A 25336-nucleotide genomic window follows, 5' to 3' on the forward strand; every position below is an offset into this window, starting at 1 on the left:
TAAAATAATTAAGAAACTACTTAATAACAAATTAGTTAACAATTCTATTTTGACACAAAACTGTCCCCGGCAGCGGCGCCAAAAACTTGATGTGCAAAACGTGGTATATGAATTGTTGTATGAAATTATATGGAAAAATACCGATTAAAGATTGTTACACACTAACGGGCAGTGTACCCGATCGTGTAGTAGTATAAATAATGGTTTAGTTCCGTGTATCGTTCCAAGGACAGTTGTATTAGTCAAACTAGAATCAGAAACTAAATTATGATTAACTAAGTAAATCAAACTTAAAGGTACAAGATATTATGTTTTTGTGGCTATTTAACGATTTAGCCAAATCAGAGAAGATTAAAAGTGAAAACAATATTTTTGGTCTTTTAAGTTTATATAATGAAAACAAGTGCAAAGAAAGCAAATAAGATAGTTTGATTAAGATCAAAGATACGAAATGTTCATCTAGACATTTTACCCTCGGTATTGGATGTAAGTTATATTGTTAAGACCCGATTGAATGAATATGTGTGTAAGTTACCTAATAGATCTACCAAGAGTTCTCTTTAGTAAACACGCAAACTCGATTACAAGATCAAGGGTTCCCTTTTCTCTATAGTTCTCGTGTTTGTAACCAAATAACTATGATATATATGCTAATCACCCAAATCGACTTACCAAGAGTTCTCTTTAGCAAGTACTCAAACTAGAATTAATAAGTGGAGGGTTCCCTATCACCTAGACCTTTTCGTCTGTGACTAGTTGATTAGCTAGATCAAAGACTTGAATACCAATTGTCTTTTGCATTCGCTCTACACAATTCATCCCTATATCGTCTAATCGTTTTGATCTAATTTACCCCCTTGGTCAGATTTAGTAAACAATCAATCTAAGACAAGTTTGATTGTAAATCAATATGATACACCAACAAGAGTTCTCTTTATCAACAACATATCAATTAACTAGATACAAATGATTTAACATCAATAAGCATGGTTCTTTAATTCAAGCTTTAATCTATCACACATGATACATTCAATCAATAAGATTACATCCAATACCTCAGTTATTAATCTAGACAAATATTATAGAGTTTAGCCAACAATCATATTAACAAACAAAATAGCAATCAATTGATAAGTAGAATTCATTGTTAAGAACAAGAAATCAACCTAATAGAGAATGAATCTTGGATGGAGAAGGATTGGTTTCTTGATTCTTGGATGTTATATCACTTGCAAAAGCTTGGAGTTCTCCAAAAATGCTCCTAAAATCGTCTTCTAACTCCTCTGGTTCGTATCTCCTCGTGTCCCTCTCAATCATTCACTTTTAAAGCAATTAAAGTTGATCAAAAAGCAAAAGTAGGCTGAAACCTACTTCTGGACGGCGTCCAGTTGTAAAGGCCTGGACGGCGTCCAGATTTCTGGACGGCGTCCAGTTGTGAAGGGCTGGACGGCGTCCAGATTTCTGGACGGCGTCCAGTTGTGCTGAATTTCACTGTCTCGTTTCTGTCTCGTTTTTTTTCATAATCTCCCTTCATTTGGACGGAGTCCCAATCATTTTGGATGGCGTCCAACATATCTGAAGCCTTGTTTTATCGCTTTAGAGCGCTAAGTTGACCATAACTTGTATCAGAATCAACTATGATGAAATCACAACTTATAGAACGGTCATAATTCACCAAAACTCTTTATAAACCACTTTCCGATACACTTTACATACCTTTGTGTATTACTTGTAGAAACCGCCTTAACTATCCTTGATTCGAGAGTGTTTCACACGATATTGCGAGATATATATATGATGTATTTGAACAATATCAATGGGTTAACGTGAGGTCGCGGGTTCGAGCCTGGGTATGGGCTGTTATTTTTGGAAATCATTTCAATTAAGGTAGTTTTCAAATTTTGTCATTATTATTATTATTATTATTATTATTATTATTATTATTATTATTATTATTATTATTATTATTATTATTATCATTATTGTTGTTACTAATATCATCATTAAGAATTACGATTATTATAGTTATTATTATTACTACTAGTATTAGTATTAGTATTATTATTATTATCATAGTTTTAAGTCTATTATTATTATTATTATTATTATTAGTATTATTATTATTAACACTAGTAATAGTATTATAATCAAGAATATTATTAGTAGTATCATTTCATAAAAACTATCACTTTTATTTAAACTTTCACTTTATATAAAAATTATCACATCTAGTATTATTATTATTATTATTAATATCAATTTTATTAGTAATATCATTTTCATTAACATATTTATGTAAAGTATTATTATTATTAAAATTCTCATAGATATTAAAACTACCACTTCTATTAAAATTATCATTATCATTATTATTATTACTATATTATAACTATTAAAGATTTTGTACATAAAATATATTTATATTACCTATAATTATATAATAAACATATTAACATATATATACTATGTAATATAATTTATAGGCAAATTCTGGTACAAATTCTATATAAACTACAATAACAAATAAATATAAATATTAAATAATTAATAAATGAGAATTTATGTGAATTCCAAGTATATGTTTTAATATATATACGAATGATATAGGTTCGTGAATCCAAGGACAACCCTACATTTGTTCAATGACGTCATATGTATTTTTACTACAAAATACAGTATAGTGAGTTTCATTTGCTCCCTTTTTAAATGTTTTTGCAATATATATTTTTGGAACTGAGAATACATGCGCTGTTTTTATAAATGTTTTATGAAATAGACACAAGTAATCGAAACTACATTATATGGTTGAATGATCGAAGCCGAATATGCCCCTTTTTGCTTGGTAACCTAAGAATTAGTAAACCAGTCTACTAATTGACACGAATCCTAAAGATAGATCTATTGGGCCTAACGAACCCCATCCGTTGTTGCGGATGCTTTAGTACTTCGAGTTGTTTTATCATGTCCGATGGATATCCCGGAATGATAGGGGATATTCTTATATGTATCTTGTTAATGTCGGTTACCAGGAGTTCAATTCATATGAATGAATTTTAAACACTTGCGAGTGTATGATTAGTGAATAAATGAAATCTTGTGGTCTATTAAAAATATGGAAATGATTATTATGATAAACCTATGAACTCACCAACCTTTTGGTTGACACTTGAAAGCATGTTTATTCTCAGGTATGAAAGAAATCTTCCGCTGTGCATTTGCTCATTTAAAAGACATTATCTGGAGTCGATCATAGCAATGGGACCAGATGTTGGTGACTTCGTCCAGATGGATTAGGACGGGGTATGACAGTAGTTGGTATGGATTGGCTCAATCGTTATAGATCCGATATTTCATGTCATAAAAAGTTATTCGTGTGAAGACCCCAAGTGGAGGAGAGTTAATTATTCATGGCGAGAAACGTAGAAGACTTGTGCCATTATGCACTTATGCACGGGTACGTCGTTTTCTTAGTGGTGGTGGCAGGACTTTTCTTGCTCATGTAGTTGATACTCGTGAAGAGCCACAATCCATTCGTGAAATTCTGGTGGTAAATGAATTTGAAGACGTTTTTCCAAATGAATTACCGGGTGTTTCGGTGGAAAGACAAGTTAAATTTCGCATTGAGTTGGTTCCGGGTGCTACTCGCTAAAACTCCTTATCGTTTAGTGATGTGCGTAGAGGTGTATACAAAATAGTTATATTTTTACAACAAAATACTATTAAATACGATACAATTTTACAAAAGTTATTTATTTATTTATAGAGTGGATATACCTAAACCTTGCTACAACACTTATAGGCAGTGTACCTAATCGTACAGTAGTGTAGTTTTTAGTAAGTCCGGTTCATTCACAGGGAACTCGCCAAGTTTAACGCTATATTTTTAACTTATAATTGTAAATATACAAAAAAATATATATATAAGTAGTAGTATTATTATAAAAGGGGGTTTTTACCGTTTAAAGACCGGTTTGTCGATTTTAAGACTTAAGTCGCAGTTAAAACCTAATGTAAAATATTAAATATATAAAAGACTTAATTTAAAGCGTAAAGTAAATAACGATAATGAAATTGCTATAAATAAAAATGCGATAAATAAAATAACGGTAAATAAAATTGCGATAATTAAAAGTGCAATTAAATATGAAATAAAGGAAATTAAATATGAAATAAAGAAATTATGCTTATTTAAACTTCCGTAATTATGATGTTCGACGTGTTGTTTTTAGTTTATTACCATGGGTTAATTGTCCTTTGTCCTGGATTATTCGATATGTCCATACGGATTTGTCCATAATAGTCCATCAGTCATAATCATAAAGTGCGGAAGTCTTCGTCAAATTATTCTTATTCCCGAAGTCAAATATTCCAACTAATTGGGGATTCGAATTGTAACAAGGTCTTAATACTTTGTTTAATGAATACACCAGGTTATCGACTGCGTATAAACCAAGGTTTTACTAATTTGTTAACAATTACACTAATTACCCTTGAATATAATCCACCCCTGTTTCAACAAGTCTATTAACTATTAATCCAGTTCCGTGTCCGGTAAAATGAACAATTATTGGTATTTATAGATATCCCGCCCACCGTACCCAGTCAAGCGTATGTGGTTATATATAAATACGTCAAATTATAAGTCTATATATTAAATCAACGAGGTATCATTTAGTTAATATAAAGCCCATTAATAGCCCATAGTCTAATTTCCACAAGTGTCGTTCTTTTATCTAAACCCCAATTATGGTCCAAAGCCCAATTACCCAATTTTAATATTTAGCCCAACATCACGATTACTTCGGCAATAAATAAGCATAATAATAACTTAGCTACGAGACATTAATTTAAAAAGGTTGAACATAACTTACAATGATTAATAATAGCGTAGCGTTACACGGACAGAATTTCGACTTACACCCTTACAACATTCGCTAGCATACCCTTATTATTTAGAATTTAAAATTAAAATTATATATATATATATATATATATATATATATATATATATATATATATATATATATATATATATATATATATATATGTATACGTGAGAGAGATAGAGAAAAAGATGTAAAAATTCGTCCAAAACTCGCGAACTTTATAGGACCTGACGTGCTACAGGACGCCATGCGATTGCATGGCTTTTGTGCCTCCAGGCCATGCGATCGTATGGCCAGCTGGATCCAATCACATGATTTTGTTTTCTTGTTTTGCCGACGGTTTAATAAATAAATATAATATATAAATAATTTTAAGAATTATTTAAATATTATATTATATTTATGTGCATAGTTGACTTGTAATTTTTAGTTCGTTGCGTCGAGCGTTGAGAGTTGACTCTGGTCCCGGTTCCGGATTTTCGATCGTCCTTTCGTACAATTTAATATCTTGTATTTTGCGTTTTGCGGCTCGTACTCTTGTAATTTTGAGACGTTTCTCATCAATAATTTGAACCACTTTGATTGTACTTTGTACTTTTGAGCTTTTTGGTCATTTGCGTCTTCAATTCGTCGAATCTGTCTTTTGTCTTCACCTTTTATTATTTAAACGAATATAACTTGTAAATAGAACAATTGCAACTAAAAGCTTGTCTTTCTTGAGGGATAATGCTATGAAATATATGATCGTTTTTAGCATTATCATTTAGCACCAACAGAAATGCAAGAATTGTTAAATCAAACCTAAGAGTTGCTTGAAAAGGGTTTTATCCGACCGAGTGCTTCGCCATGGGGCGATCCAGTTTAATTCGTGAAGAAGAAAGATGGTAGTATGCGGATGTGCATCGATTTTCGAGAGTTGAATAAAGTGACGATCAAGAATCGTTATCCATTGCCTCGGATTGACGATTTGTTTGATCAACTCCAAGGCGCGACTTATTTTTCTAAAATTGACTTACGGTCCAGCTATCACCAAATGCGGGTCCGTGAGGAAAATATCGAGAAAACGGCTTTTCAAACGCGTTACGGGCATTTTGAATTTGTAATAATGCCTTTTGGTCTTACGAATGCACCGGCGGCATTCATGGATCATATGAACTGAGTGTGCCAACCTATGTTGGACAAGTCGGTAATTGTGTTCATCGACGACATTCTTGTTTATTCTAAGAGTATGAAGGAACACGAACGTCATTTGCGCGAAGTATTGAAGACGTTGCGGAAGGAGAAATTGTATGCTTAACTTTCCAAGTGTGAATTTTGGCTAAGGGAAGTGCAATTCCTTGGCCACATTGTGAACAAAGAAGGTATTCAAGTGGATCCGGGAAAGATAGAGACGGTGAAGAGTTGGGAACAACCGACTACGCCTACGGAAATCCGAAGTTTTATCGGGTTGGCCGGTTATTATCTTCGGTTTATCCAAGTCTTTTCCAAGACTGCTTCTCCATTGACGAAGTTGACGAGAAAGAACGCAAGATTTAATTGGGAAAATGAGCAAGAGATCGCTTTCCAATTGTTAAAAGAAAAGTTGTGTCAAGCTCCGGTGTTAGTATTGCCGGAAGGGGTAGAACCGTAGAAGACATGGCAGTTTATTGTGATGCCTCATTAAATGGAATCGGGTGTGTTCTAATGCAAAGAGGTAAAGTCATCGCTTACGCCTCTCGACAATTAAAGGAACACGAAAAGAGATATCCGACTCATGATATTGAATTAGCGGCGGTGGTGCATGCGTTGAAAATTTGGCGCCACTACTTGTATGGTGTCAAGTGTACGATTTATTCGGATCATAAGAGTTTGAAACATCTTTTTGATCAACGAGATTTAAATTATCATCAACGTAGGTGGATGGATGTGGTAAAGGATTATGATTGTGAGATACTTTACCATCCGGGTAAGGCGAATGTGGTTACGAATGCGTTGAGTCGAAAGAGTCAACATCCGGCGATACGAGTAGGATCGTTACGCATGATTATTACTAACGATTTTCTTGTAAAGCTCGGTGAGATTTAAATTGAAGCTTTTGTTAACAATAAGAATGAGGAACGAATCGTGGGGCAAATGGAGTCTATTACTTTAGGTCCGCATGGTTTGTTGTCTTTTCAAGGAAGAGTGTGGGTGCCTAGAATGGGAGATTATCGATGAGTGCTACTTGATGAAGCGCATAAGTCAAAGTATTCCATTGATCCGGGCGCAACGAAGACGTATCTTGATTTGAAGAAAGAGTATTGGTGGCCGGGCATGAAACGTGATGTTGTAAAGTATGTTGAACAATGTGTCACGTGTTTGCAAGTTAAGACCGAGCATCAAAAACCGTATGGTATGTTACAACCGTTAGAAATCCTGAAATGGAAATGAGAGCACATTACCATGGATTTCATCACGAAGTTCCCAAAGACGGCGAGGACCCAATTTGATACGGTTTGGGTGATAGTTGATCGATTGACGAAAAGTGCTTTGTTTCTTCCCATTCGGGAAACGATATCGTCGGAGGCTTTGTCAAGGTTGTTTATCAAGGAGGTGATATCGAGACACGGGGTCCCTATATCTATTGTTTCGGATCGGGATACTCGTTTCACATCTCGGTTTTGGAAAAAGTTTCATGAAGATATGGGTACACAATTGAGATTGAGCACGACGTACCATCCTCAAACGGACGGTCAAACCGAACGTACGAATCAAACATTGGAGGATATGTTATGGGCGTGTATTATCGATTTCGGTGGTAATTAGGATGAGCACTTGCCTTTGGTGAAATTCTCGTACAATAATAGTTATCATACTAGTATTGGGATGCCACCTTATGAGATGCTTTATGGGCGTAGGTGTCGAACTCCGATTTGTTGGGGTGAAGTGGGGCAAAGGGAAATCGGGAGTACCGATTTGATTTTAGAGACGAATAGTAAGATTGAGATGATTCGGACTCATTTGAAAGCGGCTCAAGATAGGAAAAAGTCGTATGCCAATAAGCGTAGACGACCGATTGAGTTCCAAGAAGGTGACATGGTGATGCTTAAGGTTTCGCCATGGAAGGGTATTATTCGATTTCGAAAATGAGGAAAGTTAGCTCCTCGGTCTATTGGGCCATTTAAAATTTTAGCTCGTGTTGGTGAAGTTGCGTATCATTTGGAACTACCCGAAGAGCTTGCGGGGATCCATAATACATTTCATGTTTCCCATCTTCGTAAGTGTCTTGCGGATGATTCTTCATGGGTGCCATTAGACGAGATTGAGCTAAATAATAAGTTAGAGTATATTGAGGAGCCAATTGCTATACTCGATGAAAAGGTGAAAAGGTTGAGGAATAAAGAGGTGAGAACTTATAAAGTTCAATGGCGTCGTAGTAAAGGTTCCGAGTTTACGTGGGAGCCCGAAGAGTTTGTGTTGGTGTATCTTCCCACTTGTCATGCAGCTTGGATCGCGAGGACGCGCTCCGATTCAAGTGGGGGAGAGTTGTAAGACCCGAATAATTATTGTACAGAGTGTAAATAGGGTACATAAAGTGTGGGCTGCATTGTGTATTTAAACAGAAGTCAAAAACATGCCCAGAACCTGCGCAGGGTTAAGTGTGCGCGCCGCACACTAGCCCTGTGCATAGATTCCAGCTTTTTAAATTAAAGTTTAATGAGGGGCATTATTGTCCTTTCACATGAGGCCGGGTTTAGGTCATTTATGGCCAGTTTTGTGGTGGTTGAAACACATTCAACACAACCACCAACACCATCTTCAATTTTTGAGAGAGAAACCCTTTGAGAGAGAGAAAGCTCAAATCAAAGAGGAAGAAGCTTGATTCGGGTTAAAGCTCAAGTATTAAAGTTGTTCATCTAGCCTTTAGCTACGTTTTGATTGTGGTGGTATGTCCTAACTTTGATTTCCTTATTTTAATTTGTTTAAGGGTTAGGGTTTGGATTAGTGATGAACATAAAACTCATATTTGGTGATTTTGGGTGTTCTTGGGTAAGATTGAGTCATGAGGACTTGATAGTTACTAACCTAGGGTTTCAAAATGTTAATTGGTGATTATGAGACTTAAAAGGATAAGTTAATCACTAGCACGCTTTGTTGTTTTTGTAAATGAGTGTATTTGGGTGGTGGATGACCCAAGTGGATGCGTTGACTTCGAAATGGGTCAAAAGGGTTTTGAATGACCTAGTGGTGTATAGTAGGGTGATTTAACGCCATGGTCACTAGCTTTAGTGATTGTTGGTAAGTTTGGGCCTATGATTGGTATTATGAGAACAAAGGGTGAACACTTACACTAAGCGGTCTATTTGGGCGGGTTAAAGGTCCCATTTAGACAAGTGTTGATTTTATGTTAATATCATAGGTGATTTCGTTGACGGTTGAAGAGCTTGTGGGCTTACCTTCGTTTTGGATACAAGGTGAGTGGAATAATTATATGCGTATGTATATAATGTATTTATTTGTATGCTATGGTATGAATCAAAGAGCCGGTAGTGCCATAGTATGTGCGATTGTGCTATGATGTGAACCAAAGAGCCGGTAGCATCGTAGTACGTGTGTTGTAGTGTGAACCAAAGAGCCGGTAGCACTAGCGCGAGTATGACTCGGGTTGTGACGTGAACCAAAGAGCCGGTAGCGTCATAACCAATGCGTATGGTGTGAACCAAAGAGCCGGTAGCACCATGACGCGAGTATGGTTAACCATGGTTGTGTGTTATATTGCAGCATATTTGTATTATGTCGATTATATGCTATTGATTATGCTAGTTGCGGTATTGGAGATTTTTAGCTTCGTACTTGAGTTGGTAGGCTAATTATATTGCTAGCATGTATGCGGTATGTGAGTAAGTGTATGCAAGTAGGTATATTATATATGCATGTGTATAATTATTGCATTCACTAAACGTTTTGCTTACCCTCTCGTTGTTTACTCTTTTTAGGCTCCGGCGTGGACAAGGTTAAGGGCGTTCGTTTGGATTAGAGGCCTCCCGCTTTGTTTTGGATAGGGGACGCTTTTGGGAAGATTAGTTTTGAAAGTTGACCAAGATGTGGGTAGTTTAACCCCAAACACCATGCTCTAGGTGTCGTTTGGAATTTAAACTCTTATGGTCGATACTTGTATTTTTGTACGAAACTCGTAATTCGGCATATGTGGGTCCGGTGTCGTAAAACTTCTTTTATTATTGGAATGTGTTAGTTTTACATATTATAACGTGTTGTGAAAAGCGTTTCCTCTAAATATGTCGGGAAGTATGAGATCATTAAATGAAAAATGCGAAATCCGGACAGAAGCTAAAGCGGCTTGTGCGCGCCACGCACAAGGGGTGTTGTGCGCCGCGCACCCCTCTTTAAAAAATAAATAAATTTGTTTTGCTGTTTACGGTTGAAAAATGGGTTGGGTTGTTACAAGATTTTGTATACCCTCAAATGTCTTCTCATGAATTGACGAGAGAAGACGACCGACTAATGAGTTAGAGGGTTGATATATCGATTCTAACAAGTAGTGTTGAAGACCTTGTATCGAAAGTCTACTCATCCGAAGTATGCGTTGAGTGTGCGTGTCTCATATAGAGTATGGCAGTATAAATGGTGGTTGAACGTTCTTTGTTAAATTGTTTGGTTAATGGGTTGACGAATATTGGATTTGTTTAAATACTCCTTCAAGTGAGAGATTGTTGGAGTTTAATGATACGCATAACGAATACCTCAATCCGTTAGACGTAAATCACACAAGTATACTACTCACGACAGATAGAAGTTAGAGGGCGTTTACACAACGTCATCAACCTAGCCGTTTGTAAGACCAGAATTATGGTCCATGACCCGTCAACAGACCTGGACGAAGGCGTTGTATTGACATAAGCCCGCTAACCGGCAGTAAATACACGTAAGCCCGCCTATAGGTACTGCGTGCACATAAGACCAAGCATCTGACAGGACGTATGCGTGAGCCGTCACCCAACATCGTACGCACGTGAGACCGTCAACATGCAACTTGTACATTTCGGACTATCACTAATAATGAGCTAAGATACTTTCTCTCTCTAGAAGTATCCCCTCATCACTCGCTTATCAACTCAGTACTCGGTTCCAAACCGAGTCGAGTTCGCTTATACATCGACTAGCTGTCCGCCACCCCTTAGAGATCCTGACTGAATTATTCACGGTATCCGGACCGGAGTGCGAACATCTAGTCACCCCCCACCTTCACCCAAATTATCTTTGCACTTAGGCTTATTAACGACAACCTATTTTATTAAAAATCATCAACGTATAATGTGTACTATTTAAAACTGTCATAACTTTTCAGTTAAACATTTGATTCAAGTCATGTTGATTTTTGTTTTTTAATACTTTGTTAAAGGCTATAATTTATTATTGACACTTTAGTGATTACACAGTTCACAACTAAACTAAGTAGCAAAGTACCATTCTAGAGTGCTAGTTAGTCTGTTTCGGATCAATATTAAAAAATTATTGTTGATGTAGTGGTCTAAAAATAAAAAGATAGCATGTACCATTAACAATTTTATACACCAAAATAACTAAAAACTAGATAAAAATGAACTAGTCTAGTTGTTAAGAGAAGTTAAGAAAATTAATAAAGTTTGGAAGAATAAACCCCCATTGAATTTTGGGCTTTTGTAGTTTCGCGTTAAGGTTTTTCAAAGGACTATCTAGTATTTACTTTAATATTTGAAAGAGGCTATAAGTAGTTTTTAAGCCCTAAGTGATATAAACTGATAACAATAAGCTAAATCCTAGGTGGGACGAATGACCCTTCCTCTCTTACATGTGTATGTTCCGCCCCTAATCTCTATTTTTAAGATCATAATAAGACATAATGAATAGAAACAATAACTCTGATTTTCTCATAGAGGAACTAGCGAATAAGACATTATTACAGTACTTCATATCATCCAAAAATATTCAACTCCCATGCCCATGTTTCGTTAAACCTATTCGCCTAGGAGCAATCACCATTAACATCTAAGTCATATAAATGTCTATACGTGGACATAAGAGGGATTTCACCAAACCAACAATCTTTTCAAAATTTGATTGTTCCCCCATTGCCCATATTAAAACGAATAAGATATAACTAAATAAACACAGTTTACTTTGAAGTTGAACAAAATCGTATAAAATATTACTCCATAATCCACTTCTTGATCTCCCATTGCCATGTATCATCCCATCATCACCATGAATAGCCTTAATAGTTTCCACCCATCAACACAATGAATGACTAATCAACTCCATTAATATCTAGATGTATTTACAAAAACACATCATACTATTTTATTTAACTTTTATTTATATATTTATATCATATGAGTTTGTCATTCATCATTGTTTCATTAATTTTTTACATTGTTCATATTATTTATATCCGCTTATCATTCATATATATATATATATATATATATATATATATATATATATATATATATATATATATATATATTTATTGGATCGGATCATATGCATATTTTATGAATCGAACATCAATTATTATTTTTATTTTTTATTTTCTGAAAGGCAAGCCCTCCAAAGTGTAGCATGTGGGAATTAAACTTGAGTTCATTTGAAACTTTTCAAACATCTTACCACCAAACCACCATTTTAGGTTTTATCGAACATCAATTATTTAATTCACATTTGGCCTCATGATCGACCAAACTATGTGGGTATAAAGTGTTCAACTTTTGAACTCAGAGGGTCAACATTATAAACCTTTAAAAGATACTATATAAAGTATAAACAATTCATATACCTCTAGTCACAAATTTAGACAACAGCTTCCCCTTCGTCACCCCTCTTGCTCAAAAGCTAGGGTTTCACCTTTTGTTTCTGTTCTCAGACAATCAGGTTGTTTATCATCTCGTAAGTCCGTTTCATTACAATATATGAAATTTTTCGTAATTTATTCTGTTTATAAGCCTAATATCGTTCGTAATTAATCTAAATTTTCAACCTTTATGCGATCCGTCGTCGGATGAAAAATTATGATTTTTTTTTATTATAATCTTTTAAATTAAATTAATTAGTTTTTATTTGAGGTTAGTGTTTGTTTCTACATATGATAATGAATACAGGTAACACAAATGAGTATTTATAACTAATTTTGTTTTTTTTTTTTTTATGTGAAATTTTAACAGGTTATATATTACTCAACAGTTATACGACACAATGCCTCGGTGAGATTTTCAAAAGAAATGCATTTTATTGATAGTGTTGAATTTGATTTATGTTATTGAATTATGATTTTTTTTTTTTTGGTTGAAATTGTAGGTACTATTGTGATTACTGTGACACTTACTTAACACATGATTCTGTAAGTGTTCTTTCTTTTGCTTCCTTTTATTTGTTATTATTTGGTTAAGCTGTAGTGTAATGCTACATATGTAATCAATTAATGAGAATTAATGTAACAACCCATCTCACATCGGATTAAGAATGAAAATTTAAGTCTTTTATAAGCTTAGAGCAGTGGTTAAATAATATCTCCCGCCATGGTTTTTAGTTGAAACCTGTAGATATCTGGTTAGTCCATTACATTAGTTTTGGGGTCGTTACAATTATAGTTTTGATAATTTGGGGCTTTAAGGAGGTGCTTAGGATTTCTATTACTCCGTATTAAGTTCTTATTCTTTCGTTGCCAATATTTTACGGAAGATATGTAGGTCCAAACACTCTCGTGAATATCGGTTATTTGCTATTTTACAAGGAACAAACACTTATGTAGTTTGGTTTGAATTAATGAATTCCATTATTACATGGAATTATTCTTGACATAAGGGATGGAGTTGAAACATAGCTTCCTTTTGTTACACGATGCTTATGTATATAGATGAAACTTAGATTCTTAACTTATGATAAAATGTTAGAAGTATGATTATCATCTACAAAAGATTTATTTTTAGCTAAGTTATCATCCTAATCTATTTTGTAACTCAACCCTTTTTTGTCATTTCTTTCCCCAGCCATCTGTAAGGAAGCAGCACAATGCTGGTTACAAACACAAGGTAACTAACACTGCTTATTATCTGATAATACATATTAACATCGTTTTGATCGAGATTTTGACAGTAAATGAGTAAATCTGGTACAGGGAAATGTTCGGACCTACTATCAACAATACGAAGCACAACAAAATCAATATCTAATTGACCAAAAGGTCAAAGAACATCTTGGTCAAGCTGCGGCATTTCAACAATTTGGCGCTGCTTACAATCCTTTGAGGCCTCGTCCTCCCGTTCTACCTAATCCGATGATGATGCCGGGAATGAATCCAGCGTTAATGCCTGGAATGAGACCACCAATTTCTTTGCCAAGACCACCTATGCCTGGTAAATAATTAGGTTTTTTAAAGTAACGTTCACATGCTTCTTGAATCTTCAGATACTAATTTATAAAAAGAACAGCATCATAATGAACTTCTGCCAGACACTAAGTGTGATTATTGTGATTGATAGTAATTTAACTAAATCATTGGATACCTCTTAACTGTGTATAGGACCATGTCTGGATAGTTCAGAATGGGTTGGGTTGAGTGGCTGAGCTAAAACACTGTTTGTGCTAACAGTTTTATTCATATTATATATTAATCAGATTTAAGTGTGATATATAAAGTTACCGTGTCTTGATAACAATCAAAGTTATTGATTATGTTGATTTAGGACATTTTGTGTAGTAAAATAGGACAAATGGCATGCACTAGTATAGCCAACTTTAGCAAATTGCTCATTTTGGTGAACTGTATTTTGATTAATTAAAGCCTTAAAGGCATCTAATTTTTTTCAAGTAAAAAAGGGGTCTTTTGACCTTTTATAGCTTCGCGACATCAAAGAACTGCTCTCTGAACGGTTGTACTACTAAATTTTTTTGTTTTTTTGTTTTCTATGATCAAAAAGGGAAGGTTTGGGAAACGGTCACGTACTGGAAACAGATAGGCCGTGTACATAACAGTTAGAGAAATACGTGCCCTCCCTGGTAACCCGAATAGGGAAGACATTTTAACTTAACTATGATCAAAAAGGGATTGTTTTACTTATTCAAGCATTACGAACCAAAAAAGAGCCTCTATAACATAAAAAAACTTTAATACTCAGTACTGAGTTTTGAAATTGATACAAAGAAATCTTTTTTGTATGTAAAGTAGTTGCATACCTTTAATCTATCAAAAAAAAAAAAAGTTGGGTGTCAATAATGAAGCATCTGATAAAATTTGGGCTATCTGTTTTCCCATATAATCCTTTGTGTGTAAGTATTTATTTTGGTTATACCTGTTGCTATGAACCTCTTCTCAAGTGTTCTGTTTGTTAATTATCAGGATACCCTGGGATGCCTCAAATGTTAGCACCACCTGGTGCACCATCAATGCCGGGTCAGGGTAACCCATCAATGCCGGGTCAGGGTCACCCATCATTTCCGGGTCAGGGTAACCCATCAATGCCGGGTCAGGGTAACCCATCAGTGCCGGGTCAGGGTAACCCATCAATGCCAGGTGGCCCATCAATGCCGGGTCAAGCTCCCAATGGTGTTCCAAGGCCGATGCCAATGAACCCCCAAATGATGCCACCGGGGAGCTCATCAACACCTACATCAGGTGGCCCACCAATGTTCCAACCACATATGTATCAAGCTAACCCAACCGCACAAACGTCAGGAGGTTTCGAGACTTCAAATGTTAATGCTCAATCCCAATCTCAAGACGATGACAATTAATTAGCTATCTACATAGCAGTGTATCTGAGAACTGAATCTTTATCCATAGATGATCACTTATGTTTTGCTGTATTAACGACTGTCGTATGAAACGAAGATGAGTACTTTTTAATCGGAAATATTGGCATTTTGAATCTTGCTTTTTCTGTTTCATCTTCTGGAATTGTATTGTATTAGCCTTGCAGTATATTAGGATGATTTAATGAATATGTTGTGTAAACATTTTTGTTTCGAGAGGTATGCTAGACATGCAGGTGTTTTACAGATTATTTCTTGCAAATTTATGTGAAAAAAAGTGAGATGGCCCATTTATTGAGTATTTTTTTTTTCTCTTGAAATTCTACTTTTTCAAAAAATAAACCATTAAACCACCATAATTTAGAAATTTTTAGGTAGGTTTGAAATTAATGGAAATTTGATTTTACCATTTTTATGGCGTTTCAATTTTATTTTTAATAATATTTTTTTTCTTTGTAAAAACTTTTTCTTACTTATTGGTCCGAGGTCCATTCAGAAGCAATCTCTTTATCTGTCAAATAGAGAGAGGGATGACTTTTTCTACTTTTTAGAATGTTTTCACTCCGAGTGGAGAAATGACTTGTATTTATTCTCGGATAGGGGAATGATTGTCTACATTTCACCTCTCCATACACGACTTATGTAGTATTGGGTTTTGTTGTTGTTGTACTCAAATGTATTACGGGTATTTTTCTCTTCATACATCAACTATATTTAAAAAGGATTTCGTAAATCATAAGTTCGTATGTTTAATATATATATTTAATCCGACTAAAAGTTAATCAAAAAAATGTTGAAATGAAACAAAAGATTAAAATATTATAAATTATGTTAATTAAAAATTATACAGGTATACATGATACACGTTCTTTTACATTTATTGATAACTTTTGAGCCAAATTTGATATACATTGAGCAATATAAATATCATGTGGTTAGACCTATATAAACAAAATGATATACTTTAGTGGCTCCAAAAGTATAACTTGTAAATAAAAACTTGAACTTTTATTTACAGACACTTGTAAACTGAATTTAATCTGAACATTTATGGAGTAGTAGTATCTTTGCCTGCATTAAACAAAACAATTTACAAACAAGGCCAGAAGATGTTATTTTAAGATTTTTCACTAAAACTCATTCCACTTCATTATATTTCAAATTCATTGTTCAAAAGGGGCGATTGATAATATTTTATCAACTGCTTGATAAGAAACAAAATGGCAAAAAACTGATGAAAAGACCAGGTATCAAAACAGCCATTTTGACTAATTGCTAAATATGAGAATGGATATACAAAAGATCAGCTCATGTTCCTAACCAACACGAGGACATTGGCTTCTATCTTTCTGTCGTTGTCTGGCATAACGCTTCATTATAATATGGCCATTGAAGAGCTGATGCCTGAAAGTCAAAGTCAAAAAGATTCAATATGGTTACTGACAATAAATGTTTGATTAGTCAATAATAGTCCGCGTGTCAAAAATGATAACAAAAATCAATTTACTTCATTAACTCTTAACTTTTAGTATTTAGATTGTAGCCTTAAAATTATACAATATGTATTGGGTACCTTTAAGTCAGTTTGACCCACTTGCTTTTAAGTTATAATTTTTACATGTTTATAGATAAAAACAAACCCAAATCGTCCTGTTTATATATACAATAGGTTGAAATTACCACCTCTAGTTATTTGTTTATACAATTGTGTTGCATTATTTTTCTTTACTTCCAAGTAACTGGAACCCATTAATTGGGTTGATTAAAAGAAACAATAATATGAGTGGTCTTATGATCTATTATAATCAATATAATCAATAATAAATTAGTAGTATGAGCCTTTTCACACACGTTCGACATTAGGTACTTTTCAACTTACCTCGCATATTCTAATTTCTGAATGATGATCCCATTTAGTAAGAGTTCTGAACTGTAAGCTGCTGCACCTGCAAGTACACATACATTCAATGTTTTTTTACCATGTACTACTTTAATAGTGATAACTTTAACGGGCATAATGAAAATACTGGTCTATCGATACCTTTATCTAAGAATGGAACACATGCTTCATAATCTCGTTCACATGACAATATGATGAAATTATCTGACTCCATGCTAGCTTGCTGAACGCCTTCTATGACCTGAAAAACATCTTATTAATATGGATTTTTTTTATAAAAAAATATTAATAAAACTCCAGATGTTTAAAGTATAGAGACTAAGGATGATGCATGCATTATACAAACGTTTTTGGCCACTTTCAACCAGTTTAACACACATGACCAATCTCTAAAGTTAAAAATTATTATATGACCCGATATGAAGTGGGTTAAAACTGTCACTCCTACTACTGAATACTGATGAGTATAAAAGCCATCACCAGATGTGATGAACAAAGTTTTTTGATAGCTTTATGACGATCATAGTAGAATATAATGAACAAGAAAAAAAAAAAAGAGCAGGATAGCACCTGGCCATGAACTGCCCTGACTAAGCTTTTAATCATTTCTCTGTCAGGTTCAACATTTGGGGTAATGAAGACTCTTTGATCCTGGAAGCCAGAACCAAACAGATCATATGAGCATAAAAGGGTGTTCAGATTTACAGTTTGGAGTGGATAGAGATTATGAGATATTTGAAGATTCATACAAATATACAACCTGTATGTGTGTAGACAATAGTTGCAAAATGGACAGGTCAGAAGTAAAGTGTCAAAATGTAATTTTTTGGTTAAGGTTGACACGAGCTGAGTTGGGTCGACCAAAACACTTTTTTTACCGTTTATTTTATGAATAATATATGAACTTTTGAGGTTTAATGCATTACAATAAATCTTTGTGCAGCTTTCGAGTGTTTGACCTATTTACGTTTAGGCTATTTCCTAACTTACCCAATAAACCCATTATGCACACCAAATAAGACCCATCATAAGTAAACTAGGCAAAATTGCTACTTTACATATTAATATTACCCAAAGACTAAAAATTGATTTATTGCAACTTAAAGTCATGATAACCAGATAACTACTTTTAAAAAAGGTACCCATATTACCTTAAGAAGTTGATGTGTTTTGGCACGTGACAATGAAACAGGCATACTAAAGCCAAGCTCCTTTTCCTTTTTAGCATCCCTAAGAAGGTAATTTTTCTCATCGATTACATATCCTGCTTGCTCGCAGCTCTCAAGCCACAACGGTGTCACAACGGGTTTACCAAAAGCCATTGCTTCTAACATCTTCTTTGTCCTTGCAAATCTATCAACTACAAAATGTGTGGCATCTGAGCAATCTTTTGCTATAGAAAATCCCAATTTGGTCATAATCTGCAAAGACAAAAATAGAAATAATGAACTATAATCCCTTACAAAGACAACTTAAAACAGGAAAGGCTGGCATATAGGTGGCAACTGCGACCCATTTACTAAAAGTATTACCCAACTAGTCCAATTGCCACCTCTAACCATGATGATACATGAACCAATTATAATAATTTAGAGAACCTTTCTCAGCTGCTTAGCCACATCGACATCAAGGTTTTGACTGAACAATACACGAATTTCAGCCTTACTTCTACGTCTTCTCAAGTGTTTTGATATAAAACCAGAGAAGGAATCTGCACATCCCAATCTAGTAAGCCCATTCCTTACAAAGGGAACGGTAGAGTTTTTCTTGATTGAACGCTTTCGATTTGGTACCAACGCATTCATCTTCTTTTCATCACCTAAAGCTGGTAAATAATTCATCGAAGCACAATTGGTGTTGGTAACATCTGCTAAACACGATTGACGAGTTTTTTGTGTAGACCACTTTTTCAAAATCTTATTTCCACCTGTTGACCTGTGTCCGAAAGCAGAACGTGCTTTCCTCTTGACATTCGACATGCAAAAAGCTTCCCTAAAGTTCCCTTCTATCTCACCGGGTCCCACAGATAAATTTCCATTGCCAACTCCAACAACAGGGGACATCAAAGTACTCGTATACGTTGCATTTTGTCTCATTGTTCTACATGTCCTCCTCTTTTTTGGCCACTTCCAATGAACAAAAGTGGCTTCATCCTTTGTAGCCTCTTTTAGCTTACCCAACAAAAAACCGGTATCTAAATCACCCAGTTTTCTTTTATAATCATTATCTAGCTTATCACGTGTAATATTTTTTGGTTGGCATGTATCTTCAGTCCTCTTTGAACGTTTTACTGATGACCCATGTCTAGTTCGACAGGCTATAGGTGAAAAGTTATTAACTTCCTTGTCAGAATGTTTTCTTTGTTTCTTTCTCCTATAAACTTTCAGAGGCTTATAATGTAACTTCTTCATAGTTTCAGTTGATGAATCTTTTCTTACGTTTACAGTACTCGGTAAATCAATATTCGACTTCATTTGGTTTACAGCATTAACAGTAACAGGTGGGGTATACAACAAGGCTTCCATAGCTTCAGCTGCCATTTGGGTGTCGAAACCAACATCAAACATATTAACTGCATCTATCACATTGCCATTTTCAGAAGGGTATTTCAGTAATTCTTCCCCGAGCTGTTCATCAAACTCATTTACACGATACATTCTTTCTGAATCAACTAGAGCTAATTCTTGTAGTCCATCTTCACTTCTTTCATCCAAACGTTTCTCTCTTTGTACATCGAGTTCTTGTTTCTTCTTTAGAAATAACTCTCTTCCATTATGAAGCTGGTTATCATCCCAATCGAAGGTTGAAATACCAATATTGGACAAAAGGTTCGTTTTCACTGCCAAATTTTTGGAACCCTTCGCACATGACGAAAGAGGTGATCTTAGCCCACGAACTTTCAAATTCATTGCTTCTGGAGATGAATTAACAACACTAACTGACAGATAACGATCCACAAATTCCAATGCATTAGCTTGTGATGATTCACCAGGTTCTTGAGATTCATCATATGCTCCATTTTCATTCTCAAATTGAGCCTTGAAAATAACAAACTCATCTCCTTCAACTTTATTGCAGTTCTTATTAAACTGATCCGGGTCAACCCTAGGTACATTTTCATTATATGAAAAGTTTCTCTCTTTTGACCTTGCAATACGCGTTTCTTGTAAACGAGTGTCAGCAGGTACAATAATGGGACAACTATCAGATTTTTTATCAGTCAAATTGCTTCCTTCAGAAGACCAGACCTCAGTTGATCGTGCATCAACTGCACTAGCACGTCTCCATAAGCTTCCTGATATATGAGTACAGTTGTAAATGGGTAAAAAACAACAACTTGTCATACACATATTATCAGATCGAACTAGATAAAGGGCAAACTAAACGTTTGAGCAATGTTGAAAAGTACAGAACAAAACTATAATACGAAATGTAAGTGCATCTTCAGGACTACCATGAAAACATTATTTCAGCAGACAAGGTAACAAGAAAGTGAGAAACTATAAAGCCTGAGCGATTTACCTTTACTCATAGCATGCACAAAATGATTGCTAAACAAATTATACGCATATAGCATTCTGAGGACACAATAGATTGCAATCATGCTTCTAAATTCTAATCATGAAATATTGCAATAGTTCACATGTGCCCTTATTAACCTGTATGTTATAATAACAGCAAAAATATATAGATAAAGAAACACAATACTTGTCATGAATTCTGGTTATAATAACGATCCATCATATTTTATATCGATGAAACCCTCATAACCACATCTTATCATATCAGCAGCAGTTAGAAGAACAATCACAAGCAGTTAATCATGAAAATAATGAAATTATTACCTCTAACTTTCCCCTCTTTTTGATAGTTAAATATACCATCATCATCATCACTATCCAACACAACTTCATCTTCACTGTCATCAACCATCAAAGCTTTCAAATCATCGACGAAATTCGGAATATCAAGCTCTTCTGTATCAGCATCCAAATCCACAAATTCACTTTCCATAATTCCGCTTTCCATTTCTTCGGTATCGTCGAAATCCTCATCAATAACATCGACCTTATGTCCTGTTGATTCAAAAAAGTATAGATACAATCATATTACACCTAACAAATTATTAAACCACACAGATAAAATAACGTGAAGAGAAGATAGTGTACCAGGTTGATGATCGTTAACTGCCGCCATTAACTAACCCTAAGTGCAAAATAAAAACCCTAAGTAGTTATTTTCAACTCATACCAAACATCTGTAACAGAAAAAGCAATCAGATACAGCAAAACATATAGTATTATGTATTATATCTGCACATGACATAAGATTAAAGTAAGATAATGATGAGTATTTGAGTAATTAGTAAAAAAAATGAAACGTAATTTGTGAAAAAAACAGGAGGATTTAAGGAACATTACATGAGATCAAGCGAGAAATTGTGGTGAATGAAGAGATTATCAGCGGGTGAATTTGAGTGTGCGTACGTTTGGAGGAATATTGATGTGAAGAAAGTGGTGGTTTTGGAGGGAAAATTGGGAATTAGGGTTCGAACAAAAATGAAAAAGGGGCATTCCGAGAATCGAACTCGGGACCTCTCGCACCCAAAGCGAGAATCATACCACTAGACCAAATGCCCACACATTTAAAGTTGATTAATTTGATACTTATAACTCTATAATTCTTCTAAAGGTAGATGACACTCATTGCAACACAGCTATACAAGTTTTTTTTCGTTTTTTTTTTCTCAAACCCATTTTCTTTTTACATTCGCCACCGGATCTACTTGTTGTTTACCCCTTTCACCTTTGTTAACCCTCACCCCTTTCGTTCAATCAATTTATACGCATAACCGGTTTCTATGGTTTTATTTTTTAAAAGTGCACTTTCGTTGTACGGCAATTAGCGTACGGTGTTCCACCCAATATATTTGATGAATATTTACATATGGGTGAAACAACATCTTATAAATGTTTGGACACCTTTTGCAAAAGTGTGTTACACTTATATTCAACCGAGTAGATTAGAACGCCAAATGTACAATATGTCCTACGTTTAATTTCAAAACACGAAGAAATACTTGGTTTTCAGAGGATGCTCGAAGTAACGATTGTATGCATTGGGTTGGAGAAATTGACCAATTGTTTGGAAAGGGCAATATACGCTAGGTGATCATAGTCACCCAACAATAATGTTAGAGACGATGACCTCGTATGATACATAGATTTGACACGCTTTTTTTGCCCTGTAGGTTCAAACAACGACATAAACGTACTAAATCAATCGAATTTATTACAAGATGAGTTACCTCTGTGTAACTATGCGATGAATGGTGTAGAAAATAGCAAATCGAATACAAAATAATCTCCAAAATACACAAAATCTGATTACAGAAACAAAACCAAAATTACAATCGATATGATTGTAATTATAAGACTAAACAATACCAAATTTGTTCACCAAAGTGATGAACAAATACATAAATCTAATATAGAAACACTGGATCAAGAATAGATTGATGATTAATGAAATTATGGTTTGTGAGTAGAACGAGCAGCAGAATCAACAACCCTAGACTGCACTGTAGCCTTCTTTATATAGCAGCAACTTTCAATAAAGTACCAGCAAGTCCTTGCACTTCTAATCTCTACAACAACTGTGAAGAAATGACACAGTAGTCCCTCAACATCAACAACACTTTATAAACTAAAAAATAAAACAAATTAAGTTAGATAAAAAGATAAGATTGAATATAAAAAATAACATAATTCAACACCCCCCCCCCCCCCCTCAATCTTATCTTTGAACAAGTTGATCATGAAATGCCCCGTCCTAATCCATCTGGACGAAGTCATCAACATTTGATCCCAGAGCGATGATTGACTCCAAGTAATGTCCTTAAAATGAGCAAATGCACAGCGGAAGATTTCTTTCATACCTGAGAATAAACATGCTTTCAAGTGTCAACCAAAAGGTTGGTGAGTTCATAGGTTTATCATAAAACAATAAAATTCATCATTTTAATAGACCACAAGATTTAAATGTTGCATGGTACAAATGGGCCCGAATCCTATACCCACCTGTAATGTACATGCTATATCTTTTAAATACAGTACATCTTTCTCATGTACGAAATCATTTTCATAAATCATAGTAACCGTACACATATCTTGTGCACAAAAATAACATACACAAAATCTGTGTATAAAATCATTCTCTCGATATATAACTTTCATATCAACTGGTGGCAATTATCATGTCCACATAATTCAATGGTGGCAATTATCATGTCCACATAATTCAATGGTGGCAATTATCATGTCCACATAATTCAATAATAATCCGCAGAACTTCTGTCTGCATAATAATTCATTCGAGGAATATTTTGCTTGTGTCTATCTCGTCAAACATTTATAAAAACATTTCATGTATTCGCAGTTCAAAATATATTTCAAAAGCATTTAATAAAGCAGTTATAAAAAACAGCGCATGTATTCTCAGTCCCAAAAATGTAAAGAGTAAAAGGGAATCAAATGAACTCACAATCCAATATTTTGTAGTAAAAATATTCATACGACGAAACTGAACAATGCAGGGTTGGCCTCAGATTCACGAACCTATATCAATTATATATATTAAAATATATAATCGTAGTCGAGTAAATTTATATATATTATTAATAATAATATACTTGTTGTATTATATGTTATATAGATATAGATATAGATAAATTTAATATACTTAATTTATATAACTTAGTTAATATCATTTTAATAAGAACAATATAGTGATAATATATATATATATATATATATATATATATATATATATATATATATATATATATATATATATATATTTGTAATAATTCTGATAATTCTGATAATGATAAAGATGATAATTATAATAATGATAGTAATAATAATTTAAAATTGATAATTTTTAATATATATGATAAGATAAAAAAATGATAATTTTTGATATCAGTGAGTTACTAATAATAATAACCTTATTAATAATGATTATACTAATAATAATGATATTGTTAATAATAATACTAATAATTGTAAAAATGATTCTAATTAAAGAAAAATAATAATAATAATAATAAATTTTATTGTTTCATATTAATGATAATAATAATAATCCTAAATATGTTAATAATAACAATACATATATTAGTAGTGATATTAATAATAATAGTCATAATACTTGTAGCTATGTTAACAATACTAATTATGATACTTTTAATAATTATAATACTAGTAGCATTAACACTAACTAATAATAACAATAATAATATTAACAACAACAATAATAATAATAATAACCATAATGAAAATGATAATAATAATAATAATAATAATAATAATAATAATAATAATAATAATAATAATAATAATAATAATAATAATAATAATAATAATAATAATTTTGGTAATAAAAGCTACCTTAAAAGCCCTTAAAAAAATTAGTTGCACCGAGCAAGGATTGAACCCGAGACCACTCGCTCAAACACACCACTCCTGACCAATGCTCTGATGGTAGTTTTCTGTTTTAAATCTTAGCCCAATCTATTTAACCCAACAATTCGTTTTACCTAAGACCCACTTCATTTTTAATCAAAAGCCCATTTAACAATAACAATCCAAATCATTAACAGCCCAAATATCAAAATCAAGTAGCTCAATTCTACTTGAATTATTATATGAAAACGTCTGATTAAAATACATCAATTAACCAAAAGGGTTTCGGTTTATCTTCATCTTCACAACTTCGATCACAT

The 25336-nt window shown here is 33.9% G+C and overlaps 2 protein-coding genes and 1 non-coding gene across 5 annotated transcripts; 1 reads left to right on the plus strand and 2 right to left on the minus strand.

Moving 5' to 3' along the window:
• Positions 1-12697: 12697 nt before the first annotated feature.
• On the plus strand, positions 12698-15785 carry LOC139899350 (U1 small nuclear ribonucleoprotein C-like). 2 transcript variants are annotated; one of them, XM_071882187.1, is made up of 6 exons: positions 12698-12788; positions 13064-13102; positions 13197-13239; positions 13889-13930; positions 14017-14254; positions 15238-15785. In XM_071882187.1, exons 2-6 carry the CDS (start codon positions 13095-13097, stop codon positions 15630-15632), a joined length of 726 nt encoding a protein of 241 aa, XP_071738288.1. In that variant the 5' UTR covers positions 12698-12788; positions 13064-13094; the 3' UTR covers positions 15633-15785. The 2 variants fall into 2 exon arrangements, with proteins under 2 accessions (XP_071738288.1, XP_071738289.1); XM_071882188.1 differs by having other exon boundaries at positions 12699-12773.
• An 845-nt stretch (positions 15786-16630) lies between these two features.
• LOC139899351 (uncharacterized) lies at positions 16631-21617 on the minus strand. Of its 2 annotated transcripts, XM_071882189.1 has the most exons (7): positions 21396-21617; positions 19149-20845; positions 18702-18971; positions 18121-18201; positions 17692-17791; positions 17530-17596; positions 16631-17054 (listed from the first exon to the last, which is right to left on the minus strand). In XM_071882189.1, the coding sequence occupies exons 1-7, from the start codon at positions 21577-21579 to the stop codon at positions 16967-16969; spliced, it is 2487 nt and encodes an 828-aa protein (XP_071738290.1). In that variant the 5' UTR covers positions 21580-21617; the 3' UTR covers positions 16631-16966. The 2 variants fall into 2 exon arrangements, with proteins under 2 accessions (XP_071738290.1, XP_071738291.1); XM_071882190.1 differs by lacking the exon at positions 18121-18201.
• A 500-nt stretch (positions 21618-22117) lies between these two features.
• TRNAP-UGG (transfer RNA proline (anticodon UGG)) lies at positions 22118-22189 on the minus strand. Its single transcript has one exon. It is a non-coding gene; the product is annotated as a tRNA-Pro (tRNA).
• Positions 22190-25336: the final 3147 nt, after the last annotated feature.

The sequence above is a fragment of the Rutidosis leptorrhynchoides genome, chromosome 3 (assembly GCF_046630445.1).
Source record: "Rutidosis leptorrhynchoides isolate AG116_Rl617_1_P2 chromosome 3, CSIRO_AGI_Rlap_v1, whole genome shotgun sequence".
NCBI lineage: Eukaryota > Viridiplantae > Streptophyta > Magnoliopsida > Asterales > Asteraceae > Rutidosis > Rutidosis leptorrhynchoides.